A 22,812-nucleotide genomic window follows, 5' to 3' on the forward strand; every position below is an offset into this window, starting at 1 on the left:
CAGTATATCTCGTCTCTGCGGTGACTTTCTGGAGATAGAGGACTCTGATTGCTTCACAAATAGCAGCTTATTTATGAGAATACAGCAAGTTAAGAATGCTTCATTTGCAATCTTTTATTAACAGTAGTAGTTCATTTGAACATTGTAGAATAAAAATCTGCACTAATACAGCAGAATTATTTATGAAACCATGCTGTACGCTTGTATAAAGATAGCCTCATATATTAGGATTTTTTTTTACTGTATCTCAGACTTTGGATAGTATTAATAAAAAAGGAAAACTTTTCCTATTAATTTATTTCCCTAGACACTTTGAGATGAGGGGAGGGAACCAGAGCAAGCATCTCCTATTTGTCTGGAGGGCAAGGCAGCAAAGAGTAGATTTAGGGAAAGTTTACCCCTTTATAAACTAAAGGTAAAAACGTTGGAAATGCCAAGCTACAGGAATGCCATCAAGGCTTGACACTGTGAAAAGCAGCAGACGTGCAGTGTATAACAGGAGTATATATGGAAGGAGGTACTGTAAATTGCCTTTTTCCATTTTGAGTTATGTTTATAGATTATGAAGAAAGGTTAGTTTACAGAATTATGTTTGAAGAGAACTGAAAATAAATATATTAGTGGAGATTCACATTTTAAGGTGGTTCTTGCAGCACCAGCAAGACACTTGTTAGTTCAAGCTTCCATGTACACAGTTAAGATACAGAGATGCAGTACAAACGCATAGTAATCTTATCATGCAATCACTAGAAATGGACAGAATCAGATTGAAGCTACAGAACCTAAAAAACACATTTGTTTCTCTGATCTTACAGATTCCTTGCAATCATCCTCATTGCGATTTCTCAACATACCACGAAAGTACGGATAGAGTGTTTTCCACCTTTCAGATGCTTAAAAAGAAATGATAGAAGTTACCTGTGAAGAAACTCATTTTTTGACAGTTGACAACCTTTTTTTTTTTTCTTCCAACAACAGAAAGGAAGAAATAAAATAGAAGTACTTTTCCTACAAAACTGGCAAGAAAAGACTCCTTCTTCAGTCATCTGGAGCTGAATACATGATTCTCCCAGATTACCTTGATTATTGTATTTATCGTAGTACTCAGACTACTTACCATCCAGAATAACATCTGGAACATCTGGCACATTCCAGCATGCATACATTACAGAAAAAAGAGGATCTGCGCTGTTTCTGCATACATTTTAGTTCTCAGCATGTACCACTGAATTTTATGTCTTTTGTGGAGCTGCCTTCTGCAGTTCCAAGAACAGTCAGATAGCATTTACATTATTCAATGCTGAAAAAAGGCATAAACTGCCAACTTTGTGTCATCAGCAGCAGGAAATTAAATAGCAAGTTTAGCAATCACTGTGAAACAATGACTAATCCTACACTACTATAATGCTTCAAATTATCTTTAAAATGGTTCTGCTGCTGTAATATTCCCAATCACTACCCCATTGCAGCCATTATTTGGTTTACTAGGTAGAGAAAGCTGTATTGAAATAATATATCTTAAAATTTGTTTAAAAATTGTCTTTTACACTAAATTTTAATTCACAAAAAAATTAAATGACTTAACAGTTTGTAATCCAATTTCTTAATATATACCACAAAACAAAATTCTCAGCTACTTTGTAGACAATAGTCCAGAACATCTGTCATCAAATAATACAGATGGGCATTCGTTACCTTACAGGAGAATTTAGTATCTAGAGGATTGAATTTCAGAGCTTCAGAAGGAACTTCAAATCCGAAGCATTAAAACCATGAAGTAGGACAATATATCAATTTTCAGATTGAGTTTGGACTAAGAACTCCATTATTTCTTTTAGACAAGAGCTGATCCCCATAGTGTGAAATGGAACTGACCAGCAGAAAATGTGGAGTTTGCTAGAGATTTTTAAAATCCTGAGCAGCAAACTTTCAAGACAGAAAAACATTCTCTATTCAAGACCTTTTGCCTTTTGGTTTATGGTGAAAAAATATGGAATGAAAAATATATCTCATAGTTTTGTTGTTGTTGTTGTTTTAATTAATTTTGTTCAGAATGAAACCTATTAATATAAATATATATATATATACATTCAAATTTCACTTCTATTCTTATAAGTGCAGAGTGTATTACAACGCACTTTATACAATATTTCAGCAACGCTATTACATATAAAAAATTTTGTGATATTTACATATGCCTTATTACTTCTGTTTAAACTGGTAAAAATGTCCCTACAGAAGAGGATTAGTAAAACCATGAAGTCATGGTCTAAGAAGTAATCTATCATTAATTATTACAGCGTTGCTAATTGTAACTCACTTTACCTCAGTTTCTGCGATGTGCATCACAGAACTGCCCACCAACTAAGTTAGTAGTAAATATATAGTGAAATGGGCAGTGTTTCCTATCAGTAATTTCTACTGCATCATGGCTTTGTAGATAATTTTGTATGTTGGGCAAACAGCCAGTATTATACTACCTATATACCCATTTTATATAGTAATTCTGCATCCTCACTTCAGCTTATGAAATCAGTCTGATTATTTAATTTTAGGTTCCAAATCCCTATTAGTTCCAAAGCATTAAACTAATTCTGCCAATATGCAATTACAGATTTTGTAAAACTTCTTACATGTATGCCTGGTAATCTGAACTCTTTTTTTCTTTCTTTTAAATGTATGTATATTTGTGTAAGTATGCTTAAAGAATAAAGCAATGACTAAATGATAGTGTCTATCTATCTTTGGATGCCCCATCCCTGGAGGCATTCAAGGCCAGGCTGGATGTGGCTCTGGGCAGGCTGGTCTGGTGGTTGGCATCCCTGCACATAGCAGGGGGTTGAAACTGGATGAGCATTGTGGTCCTTTTCAACCCAGGCCACTCTGTGATTCTGTGATCTCAAGTTTCTCTTTTCATCGTGCTGCGTTTGCTTGCTCACAAGACACAATCATTTTTACTGAGGGAAGTTGATGGAGCTCTTATCTTTCATTATTATCTCAATTTTCCAAAGCATTTGCCTGGATTAAAATTTTGATCTCCATCCTCAAATTCTGGACATATGTTAAACATAGATGGAAATTTGATTACAACAGTTCTGTAGTTTTGACTTTCATAAGAAAACAAACTGCTTCTGTCTTCTGCCTCCCAACATCCAAGAAGAAGCAAAAGACAAGAAATTAATTGGAAAGTTAAGATGAATCAAAGATATGATTATTAAAAAAAAAAAAAAAATTACTGTTTAACAGTAATTTGGTTACGTAAGCTCTGAAATATCTCCTGTTAAGACTTACTAATCGTAAATTCTCAACTGAATAAAATCTCATCACCTAAATAAATACACTGAAATACTTATAAATAAATAAATAAACGAACCTGAAGGAAACGTGATCTACTTAAACCCTAATTTCTAATTCTAGATAGAAATATATTTTTCTTTTTCTGTCAAAATGTCATTAAATGTTCTTTGATACTTAAAATTTTCATTGTGAGTAGCTATTTTTCACAATTTTTTGCTTCACTTTTCAGAATTCTTTCAATATTCAAAGTGGAAAGGCTTCATTCATAAAAATGATCCTATACTGGCAAGAACCCAGAAAACCCGTGTCAGCAACTCTTGTATCTTTGTTGACTCAGTTCCTCTCATATACTTATAAGGCAGTTGACTGAGTGCTTGAGATATTTTGATTCCTTTGACTCTCTCCTGAAGAACTGCAAAGTTGTGACTCAAATACTGTTTGAAACACTTAGACTGGTAGAAGAATTTACACCACTGTGTCTGCAAGTGACTCTTCTAGGTGTCATCCTCTGCAGTAAGCACACATTGTAATAGACTTCATGAGACTGGTACTGAACGGTCTTTTGGTGTAGACCAACCACAGAATGTAAAGTTATGTGCTCCCATGATAAGGATGCCTTTTTTCTTCAGTTACCACCATTACATTCAAACCCTTTAAAGCTGACATGTTATGTTGTTAGATTATGTTTTCGTACTTCTGTTATTCTGCAATATCATATTAGGTCAGTATCTTTGTTTAAAAATGATATTGTTCTTTTAATACAAAATGAAAGCCACAGCATAAGAATTCTGCTCCTACTCACCTTGATCTACAGAAAAAAAAGGTCAATAATTATTTATAACTGCATATTATACTACTGCAGTTTTTAAAATGAAATAATACTTCTGTGATGTGCTTTTTTTTTTTTTTTTTTTGGCAAAGTGGCAAATTGCTGTTCAGAACACAACATTTATATGACCATGTTGGGAAAAGTCTGAATACGTACCACATATTAGCCTTAAACAGGAATGCAATGAGGTTGCTTTGATGATGATAAATGGTATGACAACAGGCCTCGGAACTTAACCAGCAACTATCATTATTTAAAACTCAGCCAGCAATTTACCCCACATAACCCATTTCCCTTTCTTCAGAAGTCAGGTGAGTCAAAGACTTTCACTGTTCCAATGGGAGTCTTTACAGAGAAACATCTGCAGAGTTATGACACGCTGTTTTGTTTCATTTTTGCAGATTTGCACAATGATTTTCTCACTCCTAACAAACTAGATGATGACAGTTTTTTCTCTGGATTTGAAATCCTTTTCCTTTGACTCTCTGATCCCAGTAATCTGTGTAAGAGTTTACAGATGCAAGAAACAACTGTCCACAGACAGTCATATATTTTGGTTTATAAACTACTTGACTTTCTCCAAAGTTGGGGAAACCCCATGTTTTTCAAAAATGCTAAGTTTCTTTGGCATAGGAAAAGGAAACTTACATTTTCCTCACAACAAAAGGAAAATATCTGATCTTCAAAATATCAAATTCTGGCAGCTTTCAGGAAACAGAGATGAATAGCAGGCTATGTTTGAATGTATCCCCTTAGGCAAAGCTTACTCACCTCTCAGTCTTGATGAAAATAGAATAATTTCCTCAGATTTTGCTTAGGGAGAGAAACACCATCAAAGCCCCCAAATGCAAAAGAGTATCAAGAAACTTGCTACAAAACCTGTGTTTTCTTCTACTACTTCTAAAAGGAAGTTCACCAAGATTAGAAAATAAATACACCCTAAGAAACTTCCACATTGACTGTGGGGAAGAAATCTGCTCTTTTAGTAAAACTGCCTTGAATTCATTAAGATTTGAGCCCCCAAACCTTTGAAGATACCACTCTGTGGTATAAAAAGAATGGTCTGCTCCGAAATGGTAGGACCATGAAGAAGGCAAGATATACAAAGTATGAATAATGAAATTGATCTCTGAAAGGCTATTCATTTCTAGTCATCTGAAGCAACACCAAAATTCTGTACTAGCTGACAGTTGCGGGAACTTTTTCATTGTAGTTATGAGAACTGGCTGTTCATCTGGGAGACACAATTATTCCAAATTTATTGCTTCCAGGCTAGTGACAATCCACAGTTTTCACTCCAAAATATTTTCTGTATTATTATAATGAACAAATTCATATTACTGGACTGTAGTCATGGTATCACAATTAATCAATAAGCTTAAGTCTGTTTTTAAAAGACATACTGACTAAATTAGATACATGGTCACTTTAAGTAATTTATAATTGTTATCAGAGCTTGAGATCCTTATGAGTCATTAAAAAAAAGGGAAAAAGGTCAAATGCACTATCTTACGTAAAGCATCTCATCTCACATCCAGTGGTGCTTGCTATGCATTTTTCCATCTGTCTAAATTATTCTTCTGTGAAAGCTGTCTTGATATGAGCATTATGAAAATTCTTGGACCACAAAACACAGTATTAAAATATAGAGTAAAAAAATACGCCTTTATATTTTATCAGTCCTTAAAGGAAAATGTTTTAATGATTTTCCATGTAATCAATAAAATTAATACATAAAAATTAAATAGCATTTTTCGTTATGTACTTACGTGGTAAAGTGGAACTGTATTATTTTCTGCTAGTGCAAAATTCAAGATTTCTTGCTGTCCTGGTTCAAGCCTAACGTTAACAGTAGATGTCAACACAGATGGACTAATAGGGTAGTTTGGACTGCTTGCACTTTTGCCTTTTTTTCTTGACCTACGACCTGTGTCCCTTTTGCTGTCTTTCTGTGTCAAAGGCTCTTCTTGGATAACCAATATCTTATCATCACTCAGGTACCGCAGAAGTGAATTCTCAGAGTCAGTGGTTGGATGGAAAAAAGTGAAAAGAAATACAAGTGAGACAAAACAGAGAATCTGGATTTCATTCCTACAATCATAACTGCTAAGGCAACCTACCAGCTAAATACAAAACCTTGCTTTCCTTTACGACAAGTTTATTTTAATCGTACATAAGTTTACAACAAATATTGCACTATGATGTTTCAAACACACAGCTTGTTTCTACATGTTATATGAGGTGTGTTTAAGCTCAAGGGAAATACAAAAGAGCTGATTTTTCAGTTTTTACATTTACACAAAATATTGGCTGCCATGGGGAACAATCTTTATTAAATGTATAGTTTTCCACTAAACTACAAAACAATACAATAAAATGAAATACAAATGTTAACACTTTTTTTCCCATTAAAAAAACACAACAGTTAGAGATGAGATATGGAAAGGAACCTTCTAAAAATCTCTTTTTCATTTCTTTATAAATCCTGGAATCTAGGAATTCAACCCTAAGTCTTCCAAACAGACCAGTCTGTGCATTCCTCCTCCTGTAAATCACTCTATCATCTCAGTGAAAGAGTTGCTAAACAACACTTCATGTTCAGGACTACAGAACTATTTACAGGGAGCCATTTACATATAAATTTGGTTTAAGAAAAATCACCTATATTTAGAAAGGACATAGAAGACAGAATATCCTAGTAGACAGAATTAACACTTAACTTTATGTTATCATTAAAATCTACAACAGTAGCACTTTATAAACACACAAAATGATTTACAGTGTGGGTAAGGTCCCATTAAGTTAGGGATAATTACACAACCAACAAGTGGAGTCGAGCTACAGTAGAGTCATGTATGCCATCCTTGAGTGTGTTAACAAATGACAGTACTTTTCATGCTTTGCAGTCATTAAAACACACAGCACGAATCTTGGGAGTTCTTTCCAGGGTACATCATTCGCATGTCAAATGTCTTTGTAATTAGTTTATATGCATACACACTTCTAATCTTTCTGCACCTAATTTCTGAGTCAATGTCATTTTTACAGTATTTGACATGCCATTTTGAATGACAGTTTTGATTTAAAAACAGATTTTGGTTACAACAGTTTAAACTGAATGGCATCTGTGATTATCCAGCCTACTTTTAAATATCTCCTGTACTGGACAATCGCCACAAAACTTTTGCAGTGTCTCACTGCATTCACTGCTGTGAACTCAAATACATCCCAGTCATCTGGCTTCAAAGCAGAACATAGCACCAATCTCATGGTAACATTACATAGGCTGCACTTCTAATAATTTAAGATTTACTTTAAAAATGTTTTGCAAAATAAATCTCATTTTTTTCTTAGTCATCAGTGAAAGGGCCTATGCTTTCCATCTCCTACTGGATTTTTGCTCCTACAGATAATACTGTGTTTTCTTTAGCATTGTTTAAATTTAACTGGACTTTTTCAATGGACTGCTCATCATTTATGTTCAGCTGTCAGCCACAACAGTGACATCTTTACAGGCTACTTCTTTAATCTAAGCAAACTTTACAGAAGAATCTTCATTAAAAATAACTTTTAATCAGTAAAACATGTACCTAACTTAGTTTTTGAAGTTTCAAGTGTGGATTTCACAGTATACTTCCAAGGCTTCGAACCAAATCTGCTTTTTAACTCAAATTATTATTTGAATCACAAGAGATGACAGTTAACTTATAAAATAAACAAGTATCATTAATTAGAAAATGTTAATATTTCAAGTTCTTTCTGAAATCAATTTGATGGATCTAAAGTTAAGGACTGAAAACACAGGCATAATTACATTCTTTGTTAAAAAGTTTGATAGAATACATTTGCAGTTGTATTTCTTAAAATTATTTTAATAGGAAATGTACTTTTGGGGGGATATATTTCAGAATAAAAAGAATAATCAAAAGAACAGAAATTAGATCAACAGGAAAGTCCTATTCTCAGATCTTAATTCTTATCACTTATTTTGCAGAACTGTATGGATCAAGAACTGATTGATATTAGCACGTATCTAAATCTCACGTGGTTTTTTTTCCCCTTGGTGTTTATCGGTTGTTATACTAAAAGTAAAAGCCTTGTGCTGATACAAACTGTACTGTACCAGTACAGCCTATTTTTTGTGGCAATCAAGAAAGCTAGATTTAGTTCTGTGATGATATCTTTCTGGTTCTTAAGTGGGAAAAAAAAAAAAAAAAATTATAAAAAAACCCTCTGGGAACAGCAGAGAAAAAAAAAAAACAACTCACCACGGCTTCCTCTCTTGTATATGTTTTGTTCCTTTGATTCCCCTATCCAACTGTAGTCAGTAGGCATTGAAACAGGTCTTAAATCACCTGGAAGTAAATCAAGGTGAGCCAATATGATTTCTGACGATCATAAATAGCAGGCTGTAGAATGAGTAATGCCTGCACATCAGAGGCATGACATAAGCCTTCAGGGAAACCTTTTTATCAGCACCTATATATTTAAGCTATAGCATTCAGAATCAGTTGAACACGGCAGATGTAAGATTATCCTCTTCATTATAAGAAGGAAGGTACCAATGATTCTGATGAAATTACTTGTAAATTTAAAGTAGTTTGAAGTTCTTTTCCAGAAAATCTTGCTCACTCATTAAATAGATCTTTTAGAATAAAAAAATAATTTTAAAAGTGTCTGATTTAGAATCATAGAATCACCAAGGTTGAAAAGACCTCTAAGACCATCCAGTCCAATTGTCCACCTATCACCAGTACTTGCCACTCAATCATGTCCCTCAGTACAACATTTAAACATTTCTTGAACACTTCCAGGGATGGTGACCCCACCACCTCTCTGGGCAGTTCTGACCGCTCTCTCTCCAAGAAGCATTTTCTAATGTTCAACCTGAATCTTCCCTGGTGTGACTTGAGGCCATTCCCTCTAGTCCTATCACATGGGAGAAGAAGCCAACTCCCACATCAACACAACCTCCCTTCAGGGAGCTGTAGAGAGCCTTAGTTAAGCTAGAAAGATCATTACTACAGCTATATGTCATATCTAGTTAAATAGTAAAACCTATCTGACCAGGAAAAAACACTTGGTAAGTAGTGAGGCCTCACAGTTTCAAGGAAGATTAATTTCAAATGTCTTAAAAACAAAGGATGGAGTGTAGTTTGCTAATAACAACAACAAAGATTCAGACACTAGAATTTTAATTAAATAGATTTTATGGCTATATGGATGTGATATATGTTTTGTTCCTTTGTTCCTTTTGTTCCATGTATGTTACTCATGCTCCCCTATGGTATCAACAGAACATCAATAGCAGACCATTACTTGGAATACTACAAAAACTGACTATAAAGCATAAGCACTTTGGCCTTGTCTGAGTGTATTAGTATCAAAAAACAAAAGACAGACACCTTTGAATTATTGGTTAATTTTTGCATGACCCACAAAATCAAGTGTGCCAGCTGACAAGTACAATAGGCTTCTTAAAAAACAAACACACACAAAAAAGTCAACAAGACAAGAATATGAATATGAATGCACATAACAAATTGAAATTCACAGAAAAACTTGGCAGCTATTCTGTTCAAGAGAAGAAAAGTCTGAAACCATGATGAGATTTGTAACACATAAATCCCAGATGCCACAGCATGATCAACATTAAAGGTAGGAACTTAGGATGAGAAACACACACAAGTGAAGAAAAAAGTGATTCTGCATACTATTTTAAAATTCTTTAATAAACGTAACCTATGAACTACTTTTACAATTGCAACTTGAATACTAATAAGACAACAGGAAGATTACTGTGTATAACAACAGAAATTGAAGAAAACAATACTGATTATGATACCTTGTTCTCCAACACAAACAGAAGAGATTTGATATGCATGGCTACAGGATCTCTAAATGCAGGAACTCTAAGTATGTTAGAGCCAAGACTAATGTCAGACAATAAGCCTTGAAAAAAAACAGAATGCACTGCAACCATGATAAATACAAAATCAATTTTCACAAATGTTATGAAAAAAAGAAGCTTGTTTGCCTCCATGGATTTTGCATACATTATCAGTATTGAGGGTCTCATTTTCCCAAGTATTCTTCCATCTACCACCAGCTGCAACAGAAACTGATTTCTAATAATCACTTTATTTCTGGCAAATCCCTGGCAGGAATTTTCCAGCTGCAGTTTGTGTGAGTTGTAGCAATAATGAAAGCATCTGTTCAACCATGAAAGACTTCAAAAGTCTCATTTTTCCTGTTTAGCCCATGGCTATTTGGTTCCAGCATCAGATGCATGTTTCATAGACCCACCAGAAATCTTGTCTTTCCACAGAGACATACAGTCACTTTGATGAAGCAAATATACATCTTCAAGTCAAAAAGTAAAAACGTATACTATAACAATTTGGAATTGCTGTTAATTATCAGATTAATTTAACCCAGCATTAAAAAATACTGTGGTTTAACAATTATTCTAGAAGAAAAAAAAAATCCTTAGATTTGCAAAACAAATTCTTACTGGATTGTAGAACACTGTCAGAATGTTAGAGAAAATCAGATAGAACTCTCCATTGTAAAACTAGACCATTTGTGTACTATTATGATTAGGCACAGAGCCCAGTATTTTAAACTTGAAGTCATTATGTAGTACAATCCTATGAAAGCATGCCAAATCCATCCATCTGCTTCCAATTTTAATCACAGTTAATATTTCTCTTTCATTCTAATTTTATTATAAAATGATGTCACTTATCAGGGAGATAAATGCAATGTTACCGTATTTAAGATGCAGTACTACTCTTCAGTGTTAACCTGGTTACAGCCCTCTCAAGCAGTGAATAAATGGCTGTAGAAGTTACTAAGAATAGTCTATGTAGAACAAAAATCTGTTAAAATTTCATCAAAGATGAAGAAAATATGTTTGGGTTTTTTTTTTTAACAAAATGAGGGAAAGGAAAAAAAAAGCATCAGAGTTGGTGGATGCAGTACTTATTGATGGCATCATAAATATTTGACAGAAGATGGAAGCTAGCCTTAGGGAACGTTATGTCCAAAAGCAGTCAACACTACTTTCTCTGAGACACAAAAAGCATGTCATTTGCATCACTAAATTCACATATAATCACAGTTTTGATTATAAATATTTTATCTTAAAATTCTGTAATAAGTAGAATTCTGAACAACAACAACTTACTTCCCTGAAAATTGAAACACTCAAGTATGTAATCTGATGTTTCAGTTGCATCATTCTAGAATTCATCAAACACCAGGAAGATCATTTTTAGAGATAAACTAAGAAAATTGTCATTTTCAACAGTAATTTTTACACAGATATACATATAAGCAAGCACAGATACATATAACTGTAATTATATGGGTATACATAAAAATATTCTAGTAAAAAAGAGTTGATTGATGTTTTAATAGTATCATATATTTAAACAGTCATTATTCAAACATATTGAAATATATTTATAGTATTAAAATTCATCATAGAACACTATTCAAACAACTATGTCTCTTTAAAGACAGTGCTGAATTTTCTCTTTACATCTTTCAGAGCCAACAGCACACCATCTAACAAAGAATGGCAGACATTTAGGGCTGTTGTAGCACTTATACTGCAACTTGTAAATCCAGTTAATTTGAAAATGTTAAAGAAATTAAGCCTACCGTGAGTGGGTGTTTTTTCTCTTCTCCGCACCCCTGCAGCTCTGCTTCTCTCATATTCAGAGCCTACAGGGTGGCCTTCACCTTCAATTAACGTGTAGTATTTGCCACTTTCATGCTCAAGAAAATAATTTGGAGACTCAGAGCCTTTCATTGCAGATTTTCCAAATTTGCTGATGTCATCACAAGACATTATGCCAATTTCATCCCTAAAAATAGTAAACCAGAAGATCATGAGGAAATAAACCATTTAATGAAAAACCTAAAGCATACCAACTATTTATCACAAGCTCTATAAATGACAAGTGAGTGGTAATTGAATTGCTGTGTGTGAGAGCTTTCAAAAAAGTGACACAATTCAATTTCAACAAATGTAAATTAATAAAATCATTAGATTCCGTTCTAACTGCAATATAAACAGAACTAACCAAGAGTTCTCTTGCATTTGAAAGGGAGACTCAGTAATTGTTGCAATATGAGGTGACAAGGATTTCCCTTGAAGAAATGCATTCTTTCAAATAAGCTGCTAGTCACATGAGTAAATAAGACTAAGGGATGAAAAACTTCTTTAAATGCTTTTCTACTTGAGAAAACCAGCTTTTGCTCAACTTGTATCTACCCAAATCAAAGTGAAAAGTGTCTCAAAAAAATGATATGCTGTCTAAGGTATTTCCAGTTCATAATTTCACTAAATATCTAGATGAATTATTTTCCCACTTTTACTAATCTAGTGAAATTAAAGTGTAAAACTTTATTTTTCAAGAGCTCAGATTCATTAGGAGTTAAATACCTGGGGCCATAAAGTCCTGACATTGGAGAAAGAATGTAAACATCCTGCAGTGCTGAGTTTTCCATTTTGGAGGACATGCCCATTGTACTTGTTGGTGTTGTGGAGCTGCTTGTTGGGCTGGTTGGAATTACAGGCTGCCAATAAAAACAACAAAAACCAACAAAAAAAATCAGAAATACATGAATAACAAATTAATGTTTTCTATGATTCAAGCAACATTAAGCCAACATCACACCTTCATTTTGAATTAGCCATTTTTAGATTAATGATGATTCTTACAAAAAGATGCCCGTGGAAACACTGCTTCAGCAAAATGTTCAATGCTATTTATAAAATAATAAAAGACCATTAAAGAAATCAATTTAAAATGTATCTCATGGAAAAATCTGAGATTCAAAATCAAACTATGATTTTTAACCAAAACAAAAAAATCAGTTGAGGAGAAAATGACATACACTATTAAAATACCTTATATTAGACTAGCTGAAATCTGGAAACCTTCCAGTGAACGAAAGCACTCAGAATAATAATATTGGTTTCTACAGATTTATTCTCAACAATTGCTTATTATTTTTCACTGAAATCATAGCTGTGATGCATGTATCATGAAGATAAAAAATAGGTTCTATACTGTCTACTGTCAATTAATCTAAGCAGTAAATGTGCACACCATATATATTTAAAGTATTATTAAAATTTGAGGATTTTTTAGGATTTTAATTTTTTTTAATTTTCAGATGATGACTTTTTTACCCAAACATCATATGGATGTCTGAGTCAATGGATGTAAGGACTACTAAATAAATATTCAATGCAAAAACATATTCACAAAATCTTTTTCAGTCAATGTGCAGTCTGATATTTTCATTCAAGAAATAGGAATTATTTTATGTAGTATTATTAATCAGATAATGTATATGAAAAATTCAATTCAAATACAAAATTGTGCTTAAATAGTCACAACTAGTTTTCTACCATGAAAACTACTAAGACTAATGGTAATATTTTTTCTTTCTTCCAGAGATAAACATTGAAAATATATTTATGTCATTCAATAAGCATAAGCTGTTTTAAATAGCAGCAAAGAATGGTCTTCCATGAGAAAATCAGCCTGCATACGGGTCCAAATCATTGTCTTCTCTGCTTATTGTTAATTCTCTCTTATTTAATCAAATGTCTGGCTTTATCTTTCATTCCCAAAATACAAATAATTACAAAGTACTGCCAAAGACAAGCATTGTTCGTGGCTACCTTTCCCATTCCTTGTCTGGAGATTATAGACTATTGCAATCTGCACCGTTAGCTACTGCACTATTTCACAGTTATGACATGGCAGTAGTAGTAAAGACACTAAACAGCAAACATTCTAGTAATCCCTCAACTTACCTGCAGCTGGATACCTTGTTTTATATTATCACCATCACAGACTGACAAGAAGAAAAGGCATAAAAGGCATTTCAGACTCAGAAAAGAAACTACCTGTACAAGTCTCTTGAGAGTAATTCCCAGAAAATTAGAACTTTCCTGTTCACTTTCACATTTTGTTTAGGGTGTTCTGTTTTTTGTTTGTTTGTTTTTAATAATTCTGAACACTATCTGTTTCCTCTTTCTTTGGCAGCAAGAAAAGCAAATTCTGTTTTTTTCCTCATGTGGTTTGTTTCCAAGGACACTAATGAATTGTACTGTGCTCTGAATTTTTTTCAACTGACTAAACTAGGTCATTTTAATAATAGCAAATATCATCACAGCCAGGGCTATCAATTAAAAAGACGTCCTCAACTTTTTAAATTTTCCATCTCAGGTCTAGATAAAATTGTTAAAATTATTTCGCTGACTCTGAGCATGTGTGCAAATGATTGCTTGACATAATGTATAAGTCACTTGCAAGCAAAAAAAGTCCCAAGAAAAACATATTTTGATTACAAAGAACTTCTGAAAGTAACACACCAGGTAACTGCTAGCTATTCATAATTTCTAACAAGAACAGCTCATTATAAGTAGCATAATTAAGTAATGCTTAAATACCAGAATGAAAATGAAACACAAATTTGACCCTCATCAGAAATAAACAATTGCTTGCCAAATGGAAAAATTCAAACTGTTTTGGAAACAAATACATTGCTATGACTTTGAGTGTGTTTTGCAAATATTGGGAATAATTATTTACAGTATCTGTTTCAAAGTGCTGTTCAAAACAATAAACACATGGCCACAGTGCATCCTGCAAAAAAAAAAAAAAAAAAAAAAAAGCAGGACAAGATCCAGAAAGCTGGTGAAGCCCAGTCATACAGCAACAAGAGGCTTGAACATGGACATCCCTTACCTTTTGAGGGGATTTGATGATTAAGGATGGGGCACTGAGTCTCTGCTTTCTCCCTTGAAGGAATAAACTCAATCCCCAGAATTCCCCTGATGGGTGAATTCACAGAAAACACACAGGCGTCACTCTTCTATATGGATTGCCTGTGGTAAGGGAAAATTGGGCTTTGTAACTGTATCACCCTATGAATTCCTATAGCGTGTCATTTCTGTCAGAACAGATTCATTCATGCCAGCAGTATGGATAACTAATTGCTTATTGGACAAGCTGCTATTCAGAAAGGTGGGCTGTTCAACAGTAAGATGCTACTCGTAAGAACGAAACAAAAGTCTTAATACTGCTGCTACACCAGTACTTCTCATGTACTGGTAAATCAGCATGGCTATGCTGTGAAACAGCAAGTACATTCTCAGCATGCTCATGTCTTGTGGATTTATGCATTTTTGATGGTTGAAATATACAGCTTTTTTGATTTCCACATTCATCTAAGCAGATGTTATTTCCCTTCTTTTGCTCTATAAGTTTCTGTTCTCATGATGTTACAGAATTTATCTGCTGTATAAATTTTATTATGTATTTTTTATCTTTTTAAGAACTGAAATTAGCATTATTTGGAAGATATTTATTACGTCTCAGCGCATGGCATGCATTTTCTAATATGTAAGAATTGTTAGAAAACTGTCAGTGTAGAAAAGCTTTATTACTCATATCACCAACCGGAAGATTCTATAGCTCAAGCAAAATATTAAAGTTTAATGTTCTGGGTCAAGTACATGTAACAGGAAGGATGATTCTCATTAGAAAATTTCTAGGAATAAAAAAAAAAAAATACAATAAAGCCTTGAACTGAATGAAATGGCTGCCATGCTCACTTTTTTATTAAAAAACAAAACAAGAAACACAAACACAGAACTCTATCTGTCATTGCAGACAAAAGAACCACTGAGAGGAAGGGTAACCAAAGAATTTAAAAAAGAAAACAGTTTTTGTATTGTCTCATAATGCCAAATAGAGACAAAATAAGAAAAAATGGTATGACAGATGTTTCACTGAAAGATAACTGAAGCAGAACTTTTGTCTATTTTGAAGTCTACTATATGAAGGGAAACTATACAGCTAAGAAATAGTACAGTTAGATGGAAAAAAAAATTATGCCCATTCACAGATTCTGTATCACTAATGATTCATAAATTAACTTCTTGTTATTTTTTTAACATAAGTATTGTGAAAAAAATTAAAACATATATGTACGTTAAGCAGTCATAGAAAAGATGACTTTAAAAAATTCCAGAGTATCAGATAACAAATGTTTTTTCAAACCTCTGAATTTCAAGTTCTTAAATCCTACCTCTGAAATTCTGTTGTGCATTTTTATAAGAATTATATCTTACATTTTAGCATTTTACAAAACAATTCATCACCTTTTTGAATCACACACATACTTCATGTAGCTATGTACAGGAGTGACTGCATGATTTCACACAGAATCACACAGAATCACCCGGGTTGGAAGGGACCTCAAGGATCATGTAGTTCCAACCCCCCTGCCTAGCAGGGCCACCAAACACACACATTCAGATCAGGTTGCCCAGGACCCTGTCCAACCTGGCCTTAAACACATCCGAGGACGGGGCATCCACAACCTCCCTGGGCAGCCCGTTCCAGGGCCTAACCACTCTCCTTGTATAGAACTTCCCCCTAACATCCAACCTAAATCTTCCCTCCTTCAACTTCGATCCATTTCCCCTAGTCCTGCTGTTGTCAGCCCTTTTGAAGAGTTTACTCCCCTCGTGGGTGTAGGTTCCCTTCAGGTATTGATAGGCTGCAATGAGGTCACCACGCAGCCTTCTCTTCTCCAGGCTGAACAAGCCCAACTCCCTCAGCCTGTCCTCATAGGGGAGGTGCTCCAGCCCCCTGATCATCTTAGTCGCCCTCCTCTGGACACTTTCCAAAATCTCAATGTCTTTCTTCAATGTCTTTCAATTTCTTCTAAATAGATTTATTTGACAACTCTTCTAATTCTTCTAAACAAATATATATATAAAAATTTTATTAATATTTAAATTTAATTAATAAATAATAATTATTATATAAAATTGATAAATGATAAATATTTTAATTTAATTAATTTTATATATGTGTGTGTTTCATGGGAAATATATATATATATCCCATAAAAGACTATGCCACATCTGTGACTTCAGAAAAAGGATTGTCACTTTCCAGGTAACTGCCTAATTCCTTTAGGATCCTGCTTTCTGGTAGTTGGTGAAGACAAGGGAAGGAAGGAAATGTTTGGTTCTGTTTTCATGAAAGATTTGGGTTCACTTTATACGAAGTATCTTTATTTCCTTTCTTCCCCTCTTCAGCCAGTAAAGAAGAAAGGAAAATATAGAGGAAAAACAGGCAACTATTAGTGAAAGAAAATTTTTTAGCCAAAATCTGATCTGAAATTTGCTATTTAAACATCACAAATACTATGTTAGGATGGAAGAATGTTCTGCATGTACATGCATCGCAGGCTGTATTATGCTACCCTTTTTTTTTCTGTGACTGTCTGACATTTGCTGGATCATTTACAGTCTTGATCTACTTTAACTCAGATTTTATTTTGTATACTGTCACATGGCCAGACATTCCATATCCTACATTCATGTAGCTAGTTACTTTTAACTGAAGTATAAAACCTTGTCTCTGCTGACTGTATTCCCCTTATTTTTGAAAGCCTGTCAGATAGCTTCTTGATGCTCCAAGATCAAATTTAATCCAGAAGCAGGAGAAAGCATGAGAAAAACAAACAAATAAAACCAGAAGCCTCCCTACCAAATGAATGAATTAAAAGAATCTGGAGAGTCTAAAAAGTGCCAAAGTCAAACAAAGGCAAGGACATCCTGCAGCCACAAACAGAGAGAGGGAAGTGAGATCATTGTTTTTCAGCAGCATCAAGCTGTTAGGTCAGCTGTCCAGGAAACCCAAAATTTAGTATCATCTTGAAATTAATTATGCTAGTTCCAAGTCATTAACGACAACAGTAATGACACTAGGTCTAGGTGAGAAACTGGCAAAACCAAAAACTGCATTTGGAATTGTTTCTAGGTCCTAACACTTGAGATCATTTTTGTGGACTGATGACTAAAGAAGACTACATGATGTTAAAGATCTTAAAGATTTTCAACATCTTATTACAAAGTCTACCGTTAAGAAATAACCCTGGGAATGTTTCTTTTGTTTCCTGAGATGATTCATATATGTATTGAAATCTCTCATCATTATTCTCCGATATGGAAGAACATCCTAGTCGAATGATAGTGGGTATCCATTATACCAACCCTTTGTTCTTCAGGGGCTCTTGAGGTCTGAGTCATCAGAAGAGGACACAGAAAGTGAAAAAGTTGAAAAGTCTACAGAAGAGTTGGGTGCACTTTAATATATCTGACTACCATGACAAAAGGCGATAACTTTTGTGGAAAATACCATGTTGTACACACAGCAAATATTAGTTTCACACTGATGTAGCTTCCTGAATTTGTGATACTGGTGAATTACAATTCTTTAACGTAGCAACATAAAAAGGTTCTCTATGGAAGCAGTATTAAAATGCCTTTCATTGTCTCTGGAGACTTCATGTGAAATTCACAGACTGACACACAATCATATTGAGAGAGAAGGTCATTAAACCTTTGCCCTTATGGAGGGAAAATCTGAGGGGATTTCAGTCTCCTCTGAGTGTCACAATGTCCCTTTCCTCTCCCTCAGTAAAGGTAGTCATAGGGAAAGGAAAGGTGGCATGAAACAAAATGTCAGCATTCCTGAGCTGCGAAGGTTGCACAAATTGCTTACATGAAGTAGCTGTATAGAATGTAGGTGCTTTGAAGCATGAAAGATACAATAAAAGGCAGCTGGGAAAAAAATTTGAAAGCACAGGTCTGAAGGGTTTGCTTTGTTTCATTCGTGTAGAAGTGATTTAGAAACACAATGTATCATGTGCACCAAGCAAACAACTCTGAACCTTCAATGTTAAAAAATACACAAACTTACTACAGATTATACATCATTAAAGAATGCAAGTTTTTGAGTTAATAACTGTTCATATTTGACTTCTGTTTTTTTTTTTTTTTTTTAAATTATGTTTCTACAAGATGTTGATTTTTTTTTCAATCTGTATTAATTTCAAGAAATATATTTGCAAAAATATCAGAGGATTCATTAACATTGCTACCAGAAACAAACTGATGGGAAACGTAGACTGCAAGGACACTTGTCCTGACACACAAGAGGACTCTGCCATTCTTGTTTAAAACCAGCTACTCTTCTTAGACTGTGAAGAAATGAAAACAGAGAGAGGCAATTGCTAGCCAGAGCACATTACTCACTCTCTGGCTGCCTAGCTTCTCAGTAATATTGTTTGTAAATGAACTCCTGTTGTTCCCAACTTGAGGAAGAAAATGAGGAAAACAATCTCATTGACACATATAGTATTGCCACACAGACCTAGCACCCTACTTCAAAGGAACTGGGAATCCTTTTTAAAAGAGGATTTTGTTTCTTCATTGGAAAGAATGGTTCTAGATACTTTCCCTTCAATGGTGTGAAGGATTCTTACCTGAAGTGCAAGAGGTTTCCATCTGACGTTCTTCAAAAGGGCAGGAGCAGAAACCAGGGTATTCTGAGGACGTTTTTTCAAGGTTAAAATCACACCATTTGGGTCTTCCCGCAATGCATTTACCAGGTTCTTTAACTGCCAGCCAACCTAAGAAAAAAAAAATTCCATAACTGAGTTTTGAAAGCTTTCCATTTAGCTTTAGATGTGAAGGAAGGCTTCTATAGCTGAAATGGTCTATTACTTCCTGCTCTGCAAACACAAACAGTTTTTATAAAGTATATCTGGTTACTACTGTTGGAATGAAATGATGCTGGTGAAGTTGGGTGATTTCTGCTTTTTTTTTTTTTAAGGCTGATTTCTCAATAAAATAACGTGTAAGTGAACACCATCTCCCTTTAAATAATTCGTAAGGTCACTTTATATTTTAAATCAAGATTGCAAGCAGAACTGATATTTAAAAAATAGTTAGGATGTGACAACTGCCAGAAAAGATTTCAGAAAATGATTTTTCAAACATTAACATTAATTTTCAAAATTAATACACTTCGGAGAGAAAGACAAGCAAAACTCATATTATATATGTTCTGCTGACCGGGTAACCATTCCATGTATACTTTGCTCAAGAACAGACACAATATTAGTGCATTCAGGGGTATCATTAATGGAAAACAGGGCAGAGAGAGAGAGGAAGGAAGAAGAGGAGATAGCTATTTTACAGCAGAGGGACATGGTGATGAGTCAACTGACAAAAACCACTGGTTTCCTTCCAAAATTTACTTGTTCCACTTCTTCCACTTTGTTCCACAAAAGAAATTTTATTTTATTTCCAGCAAGCATCAGGACAAAAAAAACAACAACTTTAAATACATACAATATTTCAATGTGACCATTCTAGGCAAATGCAGAGAGTTTTTTTCATGACTTTCAATACAAAAAACTTTGCATTCTCTGTTAGATGAGGACTAGCAGTTCTGGAATAATTTGTCTGGATCCTTAGTTGAAGCCCTCACTGTGGGGGAGGTAGACATGTTACGTTTTATCAACATATATAACAGCTTTTAGATCCTACCTGAAAATAAATTATCATTTACTTGATTCATCCACACAGAGATAGACGAATAATTCAAGTTACTATAAAGGGGAAACATAGATATAAAAAAGAACATCACTAAAACTGAAAATATTTTATATGTGCCTCTCATAAAAAGGTTATTTATAGACATTTATTGATCTTCTTGATTATTTGAATATGAAATTATATAACCATGAAATGGCTGTACATGAAAAAAAATAACTGATTCATATGGGATTTTTTTTTTAATGTTTTACAATAGCCTATCATCCTGAATGGGTAGAGAAGTTTTGAATAATATAAAAGAGTACATATCTATGCTTATGCTAAAACTAGTCTTACATTTACATGCTGATGATCAAGTTTTTCTCAGCTGTACAGGCACATGAGAAAAAAAAATATGCACCAAAATGCTCAAATTTATGAATTCAGAACAGAAAGTGAAATTCATCAAAATTCACATTTTTAAAAATTAAACCAGTAAAAAATTAAACCCTTCTTAGAGATAGTTACATATTTTCTTATTTAAATACTGGTTTAAATATGAGAACAAATTTGGCTCCATGAATTCTATAAATGTCTTCTAACATTTGCATTTTTGTCAATATTCTTCTGACCCTGCCTAGATAATCAGATGTCCCACAAGTTTTGAGCTTAACTTTACAAGTACATGCAAACATTCAGTGCCATTATATTTGCTATATTTGCTATAATTTTTGACTAAGCTTAACTGATAAGTTCACTATAACAGTTTTACCATCATTGCTTTATGATCAATAAAAATAATAAAAGTAGTATTAAAAAAAATCAAGTACTCAAAATCAGTGCAGTCTACAGATATCATTATACTACATCAAATATGATTTATAATTACTTTCTTTTAGAGGAAGGCAGTAACTGATTATACATGAAGTTGGAGAGAAAATCATAAAAGCAATCATGAAAAGATCTCAGTTCAAATCCTCCTACAAGAGCCTAAGAGAAGACAGGCTAGAACTCTATTGTTTTTGTCTGATCTCAACAGTGGCCTGAAGCCAGGATCCCAAAAGTGAACACTTGTCTTGGAAAGAATTGCAATATGTGTCATAGTTCTAAAAAGGATATTAATAGCCTTTTAAAGTTCTATTTTTATTGTTGCTGGAAAATATCCTAAAAATGCATTGGTCAAAGGAAAGAAAAAAATGAAAGTAATTTTAAAAAGGCCACAACTGAAAACAAATACATCAACTTCCATTACACACAAACTAGATTACAAAATGACCGCATATATGTATTTTTTACTTAGTTATAGAATTGAAAGTGAAATATTTTTTATTTTTATAGATGGCTGTAACTTTCAGTATGTTGTAACCATTAGAATTCCATGAGCTCCTTTTAGATAAGAATGATAAATAATTAAGTTAATGATAAATTATTCCAATGATAATCTTAATGACAAAACCATTAAATACAAAGATCTATTAAAGAACAGTCTGCAATCATTACTACTAGGCTATGATAAAATGCTCTTAGGAATTTGGACATGTTATTATTAATTGTATTGCTAAAAATATCTTTGAGAAAATAGAAGTCATTACAGAGGATTAAAAATTCTTTGTTGAAAACCAGTCCTTCAGACAGAGTATGACATTTATTCTTAAACATTCTTTAATAGCAATTATCAACCTCTAACTGTGGTGAGATGTGGTCAGCAAAGGGTATTTTGGTCCTTTAAGTTTTTAACCACTCAGTTAATCAGATTCTACAATATGGGTTAAGACATTTCACTCAGTACTGGAAGTTAAACTTAAGATTAACGAACAAAGAAGAAAAAAAGACTAGCATGATGCTTTTTTTTTTCCTGAATAAATGAAATTGGAGCAATTAGAACACCCACCACATGTAAATCAACAAATTCAGCACATTATTATGCTCTATTTGTATGACATGGTAAAGCTCTAGTCACAGTGCAGTTCTCTACTACACATACTTACATAATGTAATACAATGTCCTATTTCTATACATGTGCTCTCATGGTAAACCAGGCCTACAAAGTAGAGTGTGGAAAGTCCCATATGCCTGTGGTCCAGTCCAATACATACATTAACTTAATGTAAATGAAAATGGTAGCAGGTAGGCAGAAAATTAATTTCTTTTTTGTGATTTATTTTTAGGATTCTTCAATTAATATTTTTTATTGACTTGTACTTCTGCAGTGTGAAGAATTGGTTCTAGAGAAAAAATTTTGCACTACTG

At 33.7% G+C, this 22,812-nt stretch overlaps 1 protein-coding gene across 1 annotated transcript in view; it reads right to left on the reverse strand.

Moving 5' to 3' along the window:
• The window catches only part of LOC122163674 (connector enhancer of kinase suppressor of ras 2-like), a 174,578-nt gene that overhangs the window by 47,322 nt on the left and 104,444 nt on the right, over positions 1-22,812 (reverse strand). The window contains 5 exon segments of the mRNA XM_042825066.1: positions 5,896-6,151; positions 8,397-8,481; positions 11,795-12,000; positions 12,582-12,715; positions 19,505-19,651. Coding sequence (XP_042681000.1) covers positions 5,896-6,151; positions 8,397-8,481; positions 11,795-12,000; positions 12,582-12,715; positions 19,505-19,651 — 828 coding nt within the window.

This window comes from Centrocercus urophasianus, unplaced genomic scaffold (genome assembly GCF_019232065.1).
Source record: "Centrocercus urophasianus isolate 14NV4802_14NV808 unplaced genomic scaffold, USGS_Curo_1.0 seq_24, whole genome shotgun sequence".
Lineage (NCBI taxonomy): Eukaryota > Metazoa > Chordata > Aves > Galliformes > Phasianidae > Centrocercus > Centrocercus urophasianus.